This window comes from Diabrotica undecimpunctata, chromosome 7 (genome assembly GCF_040954645.1).
Source record: "Diabrotica undecimpunctata isolate CICGRU chromosome 7, icDiaUnde3, whole genome shotgun sequence".
In the NCBI taxonomy this organism is placed as follows: Eukaryota; Metazoa; Arthropoda; class Insecta; order Coleoptera; family Chrysomelidae; genus Diabrotica; species Diabrotica undecimpunctata.
Window position 1 is genome coordinate 54,379,818 of NC_092809.1, and position 11,251 is coordinate 54,391,068.

The 11,251-nt window shown below is 32.6% G+C and overlaps 1 protein-coding gene across 1 annotated transcript in view; it reads left to right on the forward strand.

The window, feature by feature from the left end:
- LOC140446760 (endocuticle structural glycoprotein ABD-5-like) overlaps positions 1–6,709 on the forward strand; it is a 30,007-nt gene extending 23,298 nt beyond the window's left edge. Inside the window, exon 3 of the mRNA XM_072539352.1 lies at positions 6,256–6,709. Coding sequence (XP_072395453.1) covers positions 6,256–6,571 — 316 coding nt within the window. The 3' untranslated portion in view covers positions 6,572–6,709. The remainder of the gene's footprint in view (positions 1–6,255) is intronic.
- Positions 6,710–11,251: the final 4,542 nt, after the last annotated feature.

An 11,251-nucleotide genomic window follows, 5' to 3' on the forward strand; every position in this document is an offset into this window, starting at 1 on the left:
ATATATTACTTTAATCATCTTAACTGCCTTCTAAATAAACAAATAATTGGATTTGGTTAGTTTGAATTAAATAATTGTATATACAGGCATCTTTTAAAATTATTTATTAAATAATAGTTTCTGGTAAAGTAGTTTACTTGTGACCTTTTCAAAAAGCCATTGCATTCATAGTTGTTTTGTATTGTATTGTAAAAATACCAATTATTACCATGCAAGTTGAAAAAATTAAATAAAGATGGGCATTAACCGTCAACCATTTGGTATTTTTAATGTATGTGTAGAGAGGTAAAATTATACCATGATGTAAAACAAGGCAGGTTGGACTATCATCTTTTTACTTTATGTTTTATTAAATCTGTGTTATTTTATTAAAATTTGTAAAAAATAATTTAGATACTTTTATAACGTACCAAAATTTATGTACAGTAAAATTAATGTACATTTTTTTTTGGCAAGGAATGCCAAACGTTAAAACGTTTAAAACAAATAGAAACGGTTAATACGAGTGAATAATAAAACTAAAGTCTTCAGTATGGTGCAGCCAAGTTTGAAAAGGAACATGTTAACTTAAGAAAGGATCACTACAGAAGCAGTGCGACCAATTTGTCGCACTAGAGTTAGAAGAACTTGATGGTTGTCAGGGCAACCATTACCAATAACCACGGAGGAAGCTATAGCTAACTGAGGAAAGGAATGCCAAACGTTAAGACCCTTTTCTAAGTTAACATACTCCTTTTCTAACTTGGGTGCACTATACTGAAGACGGCCAATAGTCAAAAATACGTATATACGGTTGAATTCAATCGATATACCTATTTTGTGTTTTGTTTTTTTGTTTCGCGAGACATGCCATTACGTTTTAGTTTTATTATTCACTCGAATTAACCTCTTCTATTTGTTTTAAACGTTTTAACGTTTGGCATTCCTTTCGTCAGGTGCTGTCGCTTCCTCCGTGGTTACCGTTAGTAGTTGGCCTGGAGACCATCAGGGTCGCCTAACTCTAATGCCACAAATTGGTCACATTGCTCCTGTAGTGATCCTTTTTCAAATTAACATGCTCCTTTTCTAACTTGGCTGCACCGTACTGAAGGCGACCAATAGTCAGAATCAGAAATTCGTTTATACGGTTGCCTTCTATCGATATACCTACTTTGTTTTTTGTTTTTTTGTTTCGCGACACATGCCATTACATTTTAGTTTTATTATTCACTCGCATTCACCTTTGCTATTTGTTTTAAATGTTTTAACGTTTGACATTCCTTTTCTCAGGTATCTGTAGCTTCCTCCGTGGTTATTGTTAGTGGTTGCCCTGGAAACCATCAGGGTCTTCCAACTCGAATGCCGCAAATTGGTCGCATTGCTCTTGTAGTGATCCTTTCCCAAGTTAACATGCGTAGAAAGCTTCACACCATAGAATATAGTACTTCAATAAATGAAGAAAGAAAATGTGTTTATCGTCAGGCTTTTATTAGCATCCATGGCGTAAGTGAAAAAATAGTTCGCTTTGTTTTAGACAAGCAGACCACCATAGGAACTGTGCTGGGTGAAAACAGAGGCAAGCTAAGTCCAGGAAATAAAGTGGTTGGATATAGAAAGCAGTTGGTCAGAGATTACATTGATTCACTTGTTACCGTTTCTAGTCACTAAAGCAGGGCCAAAAACCCTTTTCGAAAATATATGCCACCAGGTTCGTCAATTACTGGAGTATATGGAGCTTTTATGGAAGTGCTAAGAAACACACATCCTGAAGAACAGCCTGTGATAGAGTCATACTATCGAAATATCTTTGTCAACGAATTCAATATAGGTGTTCAGCCTCCTTCTGTTTATGATTGTAATACCTGTTCTAAGATTAAAATTGAACTTGATGGGTTAAAGACTAGCCACCCAAATTCTCTCAGAATAGCTGAATTAGATACTTAACTGAAGGTTCATTAGCAAAGCAGAAAGCTGCTCAGAATATGATGAAAAGCTACGAAAGCAACCAGTATGAAAATACTGAAGTTGTATGTATTGATTTACAACAAGCATTACCCACGCCTAAACTTACCTGCAACGTACAATACTACAAAAGAAAAATGTGGACTTACAACTTAGGAATCCACAACATTAAAACAGGAGCAGCCATACTGTATGTATGGTGAGCGAAAATGCAGGTGTGTTTGTCCTTACACCTTGTCCTGATGCCTTTGTTTCGCGCACCAGTCATGGGTCGCTGGTTTTTTCCCTTGGGAACAAGTTTTGTCCTTAGGAAAATAGGTTCACTTTATATACTTCTTTGAAGGACCACCCAGAAAACTGGAACAAATGAAAGTTTTAAAAAGAACGTTTTAACAAGTCTATTTAAACTATTACAACATCGTATTTTGGACGCCGATAACTTGCTTATGATATGTGATTTATGAAACTAAACTTTATGAAACTATAAAATTAGATCAATTGTCGGTGATACAATATTGACACGAACTGAGTAAAACTTATTAATATACCGACTGTGCTAAACCTTCTGAACTGCGGCTGGCGCGAGTAGAGCCTATAGCTCATCGAATCCTGGATTCGAACTGATGCAAACTGATTTCTAATCCCTCGGCTCGTAACCGTTTCTTAATATTAAGAAATCTCCCCCTGGCTCCCTCGACGTATCATTGTTAAAATTACCTGAGAAGGGCAACCTTCTTTAATGTTGGGAAATTTCAAATGACTCAAACCGATAATTTGGAATTACTAATCCTTTCATTGTTATGATTCCTTGACGATTTTAGAAGCTTATGTCTAGACAGTCATTTGAATGCAAGTTATCGACGCCATACAGATTATTGGATGGTACAGAGAATTTTATAAATCTTAAACTAATATACAGTGTGATATAAAATTATATGACACAAAATAAGATAAAAATATTAAATATTGTTGTTACGCAACATATGGAATGAAACTATCGCTAAACGAGGATCGTACGAAATAGCCCGTTTTCTTAGTCACTACTTGGACAACTTTGTTAATAAGTGTGTGAGAAAAGTTGTATTTTTTAGTGATATCTGTGCCGGGCAAAAAAAGAATATAGACGTTATTTTTTTTTTAATGTCAGGCCATTTAATGATGAGATGTTATCGAGATTTTGGTTTAATCAAATTAAAGATCAAGGACTGTGAGGTATTTTCTAAAGAACACTATATCCATTTCATTACACACACTAAAAAGTTATGTCCAGCATATTCAAGCAGAAGGTTGGAAAGCATTCTACATAGAGCCAGTTTGTCCATGATCCACGAAAGGTTACAATTTCATAGATCTAATTTATTTTTTGATAAACAAGATATTGTACGTATTGCAGATTTGGTTTTCAATGCAATATCAAATTCTGATTTTAATCAAATTATTTTTAGTTTATATATAAAAATTCATATAAGAAACAAAGAAATATACATTTAAATAAATTTAACATTCTTTTAAAACAAAACAGTATACACACTTTAGATAGGAGAGTTTAATACTGTCAAAGGGTCTAAACTTTGCTGTTACTCATTTATCCATTCCAAAATTAGACATAATAAGCTCAGTAGAGAAAATATCTCAATGTTTACCAACCCACGAAAAGGAAGAATACAGAGTATTATGTAAACTTGAATTGGAAAAATCTATTAAAATTGAACAAAACCTAAGCAAAGATGAACTAAAGGCTATAAGAACTTTAAAAACTGACGACACCATAATTATTCTACCAGCAGACAAGGGGAATGCAATTATGATAGTAAATAAAATTCAATATGAAAACAAAATTAAAGATCTAATAATAAACGGACCTTATACAAAATTAACAAACGATCCAATAAAGCCTTTGGAAAACAGAATATATAGAACTTTATTCAAGTTTAAAGATTGTTTAACCAGTTATCAGAGAAGATTAATTACACCTCATTACATTAAGACCCCTCATTTTTATGGAGTACCGAAAGTTCATAAAACGAATATACCGCTTAGACCCATTTGTAGTACCATGAATTCTCCTTGTAGTGAACTATCAAAATTTTTATTAAATATTATACAACCATTTGCAAATAAAAATGACACATTTATAAAAAATAGACATTTTTTTATAAATGTGTCATGTGTTTTTAAACATTTTTTAAATAAATTATCCAGTATTGAATTTAATTCAAATAATACTTTGGTAAGTTATGACATTAATAGTTTATTTACGAATGTGCCATTAGATAAGTCTTTAAAATATAGTCAACACAAAATTAGAGAGTGATGATACATTGGCAACTAGAACAAGACTAAACATATCAGCTATAATGAAGTTATTACCATTATATACTGATAATATATATTTTCAACTAAATAATGAATTCTATAAACAAAATTTTGGTCTATCAATGGACTCTAGTCTCCATTATTAGCCAATATATTTATGGAAGATTTTGAAACAAATATTATTTCTAAACAAAATTTAAAACCCATAATATGGTGGAGATATGTAGCTGATATATTCTCAATATGGCCTTATGGATCAGAGTTATTGGACACATTCCTTAATTATATAAATGATAAAGAAGAGACAATAACATTTACCACGGAAAAGGAATATAATAACACACTACCTTTCCAGGATGTTTTAATCTTTAAAAACGATACTGGATATGAGACTCAGGTGTATAGAAAACCAACACACACCAATAGATATTTAAATTTCAAATCAGATTACAATATTAATATTAAAAAGGGGATCATTAAATCCTAATATGATAGAGCCAAAGTTACTTGTTGTAACGAAAATTCGTTCTTGGAGGAAAGACATTTGTTAACATCTGTTTTATTAAAAAATGAATATCCTTTATTGTTTATCAATAAGGAATTTTTAACAATCGACCAAATAGAACAGAACAACTTAGAACTAGATCCTACAGCATACACAAGGAATAAAACGAGGAAAATACCAATACCATACATAAAAGGATTATTAGAAAAACTTAAAAAGATAGGAAATAAATTTAACATTTTAACAACATTCAAAACAACAAACAAATTGAGATCTATTTTGTCTAAAACCAAACCTAACAATGAACAAGACAAGACAAAAAATTGCATTTATAAAATACCTTGTGAATGCGATCAGTTTTATTTAGGTGAAACATCAAGGCCATTAAATGTAAGAATAAGAATTTGATAGATTTCAAATATGTAAACACGCATGGGATAATGAACATAGGGTTCAATGGAATGATTCAAATTATAGTCCTGAAAGAAACGGATGGTAAAAGGAGAAAAATCAGAGAAGGGGCTCTAATTATGCTAAATGAGACCAATTGTGTCGCAAATTTCTCGGCAGAATGTAGTAGGATCTGGTTACCCATATGAAAAGAAGAAGTTATAATAAGAGATACATCATTTGTGTTTTTTAAATAACAAACATATAAAATCAGAATTTGGTGTTTATTAAAAGTAAACTAAATGCACGACCAAACACTTACCGTGTCAGGATAGTATTATGAGGTTTTTTCCTGGTTTTTCCCTCATAATTTACTATGGAATCACTAACAGGAGATTATTGCTGTCATCATGGCATGTGTTTTTCTTTTGAAAGACAAATTACATGCTATGATTTTTCTGACGGATATTTTTAAGTTAAAGTTGATTTCATGTAATCGAATGAACTATCTTACAAGTAAAGTCGTCCCAGGAACGCAACTCAGCAATATTGGCAATATCATTTTTAAGTCGTCTACTTTAAAATGTATAATGTATGTCTGAATTGTAAATATAAATTAGTCAGATAAAATTAAATTATTAGAGGAATTTCAAATCGCATATAACACGGATATTCCTACATACTCCAAAAGGGACGAAAGAAACTTCACGATGTAATAAATTTTAACCTAGGTAGTATAGAACTTCCTCTCAAATACTGTAAGAAGAAGAATCTCGTCCGTAATTGATCTTCTTTCAGTTTATGCTGAACGTTTGCTTTTTCGTTGTCTTGCGGTTTTCACTCATGATGATCTATTTTTACAAAGTGTGTGGCCATTCCAACCCGACTTTCTCGACTTTTTTTCAGTAGCTATGCTCCTCAGTTCGGTGAGTTGTAGCAAACTTTCTTTCTGATTTTAGTTGTGCTGGTTAAAATACTAGTGTGATTACAAAAAAGAGTCAATAAAGTCAATATATGTGATTATTCCAAATAGCAATTGTGTAGTTTACCTATATTTGTACTTTTAAAAAATAAAGGTAATAATAAAATTTGTTTTATTTTAGGTACGAAACTAGTGATGGAATTAAGCGCCAAGAAACTGGTTCATACCATTCTAACAACCAGGAAGATGGCATATTAAAAGTAAATGGGCAGTTTGAATACCCATCACCAGACGGATACAAGGTGTCAGTAGTATTCGTCTCAGATGAAAAAGGTTATCGTCCCAAAGTTTCAATTTCCACTGGCCCTATAGGCCCTGTTTTAGAAGATATACCTGAAAATGATTTCGTAGAATTAGACAATAGAATAAACGTGGGAGAAAAATCAATATCCTCTTCAGCAATTGCGTCTTTGTCCGGAGGTGGTTTGGGGAAATAGTTTCATTTTATTATGTCGATAACAACTAAAAGGATGTTTTATAATAAAATGACTTTTACTTTACCTAAATAAATAATAACAAACAACAATTTACGTTAATTTAATAAAATTTTAAGATATTGAAATTCGTAATTTGATGTATATTAAATGATAAGCACGACGGACTGTTAATATAAAAAACCAAGATCACGAATTAATTCTTCTCATAACCAATTACTAGAAATCTAACGAAATATATAAACTCTTAGCGCGATGAAACATTACCTTCGTAATTTTATATTCATTAATTTTTAAAGGAGTTTCCTTTATATTTTCCTATTATATCACGTAGTCTTGTATTCGAATGTAGTAGTTATCTCAGTTTCAACTTTCGCAAAAAACAAATGTAATTTAATACTCTGTCCTAAATGTCTCTTTTTTTACTACTACCATTTTACTATCTCTAAGGATTTTGACTTACCGTCAGTTATTTTTAAGCCACACCTGCTTGCCTGTATCTGGCTGGATTTTAAATAAAATACATTTTGTATTGTAGTCGGTTGCGTTTGGATCTAATTCGAGTCCCTTATCATCCTATTGTACGTTTTTCAGGGTCTACCCATTATCAGAGAGACTTGTAAGAAGACTAAAACCAAATTAAAATGCACCGGCTAATATGGAAATTGCCGAAAATGGGGTGAAAATTTTCCGAAAATCGAAGATTGGCCTTGCTTCTCCTCATTTCTTGAGAACTTGTCAAGGCGTGGTGACACTATAAATAATATTGGTTTGCTGCCTCCATTTGCTGCGATCCTGTGCCATATGGACGGCTTCATGAAGGGATTTTCCACCAGACTTTTCACTTGGTTTGCGTAGTGTGTTGGAGATCTTTCTCTTGGTCTTCAGTCTTCTACATATTTTTCTATTACCACTAGTTAAACGATCCCCGTTCTTCTAGCTATGTGGCCTAAGAAAATTAGGTATGCTCGTTTTATTTTTTTAATAGCCTTTTTTATATGTATCTCTTCCAGAATTGACATGTTGGTTGTATGTTCTGCCCAGGAGGCGCGTAGAATTCTTATATAGACCCACATTTTAGCAATGGGGAAATTAGAAGAATTTACCAATCTCAACTTAGTATTCCTTGTTATTGTTCGGACTTTCCATATTTTAGTCAATTTGGCTGTTCGAAATTCGCCACTTGGTGGCGCCCTTCATCCCATTCGTATAGTACTTTTCTCATTGTATATTCAGAAAATATGTTGTACAATAATGGTGATAGAATGCAGCCCTGTCTAGTTCCTCTCTTTGTTTTGAACACATCTGAATATATCCCGTGTATTTTAATTTTGGCTGAATTTTTATTATACGGATTTCTTATTAGGTTAACTAGGTTGTTAGGTACTACCATATTTTTCATGATACTCTAGAGATAATCCCATTTTACTGAATTGAAAGCCTTCATGTGTAATCTACAAAACAGAGCAGCATTACTATGTTGTGTTCTCTTTCTTTTTTTATTATCTGTCTGGTGTTTATTATCTCCTCCCGCGTTCTTTTTCCTGGTACGAATCCTCATTGTTCTTCGGCTATTTCTGGGAGTAGAAAGTTCTTTAGCCATTCATTGATTATATGTAGCAGAACTTTGCTTATATAAGGAATAAGGGCAATAGTTATGTAATTGCTTTATATGGTTTCTTCTTTTTGTAGTTCCTTCTCCTATTGGAGGTTGGTTATCATCACATCTATGCGTGCATTATTGATACTCTGAAAAGATCTACTGAGCTGCAACTATACCACTCTCTTAGGTTCCTTAGCCAGGAAATTCTTCGTCTTCCTATGAATCTTTTACCTTGCATTATGAGCCTTAATATCTTATATTTCGTAACTCTGGTAATGTGGCCTAAATATTCTAGCTTTCTTGTTTTGATGTGCTTTATGACCTCGCCATCCTTTTGTAGTCTTCTTAACACATCTGCATCTGTAACTCGTTGGGTCCATGGTATTTTCAAAATCCTTCTATAGCACCACATCTCAAATAATTCCAACTTCTTTATATTATCCACTTTTAGTGTCTAGCTTTTCATTCCATAAGTATAAGAAAGTCGAAAACACATAGCATTTTAGGGCTCCTAGCTCCAGAGAAAGGTCTCGATTAACAAACATTGTTTTTATTTTTGTAAATGCTTGTCATGAAATTTTAATGCGTGTCCTTATTGCTCTACGTTGCTCATTCTTTTCATTTACCCAGGTTCCCAGATATTTGTAGTTATTCACTCTTTCTACTTACTTTCCCTTGATGTCTAGTCTTCCTAGTGTATGTTCCTTAGAAATAATTATGCACTTGGTTTTCTTAACGTTCATTTATCCATATTTTATAGTGACTTATGTTGTTTGACTGTCTAACACCTCTTTTGATTTCTATAGTTTCTGTATCGACATTTTAGATTCTAACCTTTGCTTTTTTATTCCAGGACAGATTGGCAATAACCCGTATATTTCGACTATCTAAGTTATTTTCTTTTAACAGTTTTACGAGTTTCTGATGTCGTACTTTATCAAAACCCTGTTTATAATCTATAAAGCAGACATAAAGATCCTGGTTCATATGTATTCGCCTTTGCGCGAGAACGTTAAAAGCGAACAGAGCCTCTCTCGTTCCTAGTCCTCCTCTGAATCCAAACTGGGTGTCATCTATATCTTCTTTGATTTTTTTGTATAGTCTTCCATGTATTATTTTGAGAAATATCATAAGTGTGTGGCTTATTAAGGAAATTGTTCTGTACTGGGAGCATTCTGTCGCATGTACTGACTTTGGTAGTGTTACAAACGTGGAAAGCACCCAATCTTCGGGTATTACACCTGTTGTATATACTTTTTTGAACATATCTAAAAGTATAATTATGCAATGTTTGTTCGTCAATGCATTTAATTAGCTCAGTGTGTATCTGATCTGGGCCTACTGATTTTGCAGTCTTTGAATTTCTAGTTACCTGTTCTAATTCGCACATTATTATTTTCGGTCCTGTTTGTTACTGTAGTTCTTCTTGTATCATTATATCATCGTTGAATAGTTTTATTATGTTTTCTTGCCAGAATGTTGGTTTATCTTTGATGTCTGCAATGAGATTACCATTATCATTTTTGAGTATTCCATAGTGTGCTCACTTTTTGGTATTAGTTAGTTCTCTTATTTTTTATGCATATTTAAGCTATCGTATTTTTTGTCATACCCTTCTATTTCTATGCATTGATCTGTTAACCACTTTTCCTTCGCCTTTTTTATCTCTACTTTAATTCTACTTTGTAGTTCATGATATTTGGGCTCATTTCTCCCTTTGGCTTTTCTCCTCTCTTCCATTAATGCTAGAATTTTTGAAGTCATCCACTTCTGTTTTTTATTTGTCTTTTTGAGCTTTAAATTTTCTTCTGCATCGTTTAGTAATGCTTTCTGAATATTGCTCCACTTTTCATTGACATCTTTTGATGTTAAGATTTCTTCTACTATTTCTGTTAAATTTGAGTTGACTTGTTGGATCACTTTCTGATGTATTTCTCTTTCTCGTAATTTTATATAATCAAACGTTGGTTTATTTTTAAGTATTAAAATCTTTTTGAGTTAGTGATCGTTTTTTATGGATAGAGATAAATGTTGATTCGCATTACTCATCAGGCCATTCACCTGTGATACATATTATGTTGCACATATCCAGTATTACATCGACGAAATGTAGCCCATTGCTTTTGGAGTCTGCGCTGGTATGCCATCGATCACTGGGGATTATTTTTTTCTTAGTTGGTTGAGAGCCTTCTCTAGTTCTGCTCGTAAGATTGTTGGTTCTGCCTCTCTGATTGCATGTTTCTTGTGTTCTGAGACTGATGCATTTTTTTAAAGTATCTTGATACAGTTCTGAGTAGTAATTTTACTTCTATATTATGGTCTTAAATGGCTTGAAGTTGTGGCTTGCATTTCGGGCCAAATATTTAACTTTTTTAAATAATTCATGACTTTCACGGAGGTTTGTATGTTGCTCTAGTTCTTGGCATACGTTATGTTTATGGTTGTTTTTATCTCTGGTGCACATAACTTCTTCAAATTCCACCCCCTTGAGTTGTAAGTGTACATTACCTGTGTAGTACTCCCCTATATCGATAAAAATTGACGACATAGTTTCTTAAGTTGTTATTACATATTGTAATATTGATTTATATGTGATTCATGCTCGGTCAAGTGGCCCCTTAAAAATGTCCCATCGGCTTGTAGTTTACTACAACTGATCCTTAAAGGCAAAATATGACCGTAGAGGTATAGGAAGAAATCAGGTTTCTTGATTAAAAAACATTTGTAAATGGACTGAAATATTAAATGGAGGATAATCATTCCATGTAGTAGAATATTGAGAACGCAATGGTGATCGCCAACATTGGATAATTCTGATATGGTACCTGAAGAAGAAGAAGATGTTTTGTTAATGAAATATATAGAATATAAGTAAAATTTAAACGAAAATAATATTCCTACTGTTTTATAAAAAAAAAATAACAATAAAAATAATTTATGTTCCCCTTAGTTTATAAAAATGTAGATTCTAATTAACAATGTCTGCAAAAATATGACTTTTCGTCTATGTACTACACAAACAAATTATTTACACGAAAATCAGTTTATCTTATTTTTTTGTCTAACATTCTGTTACACTC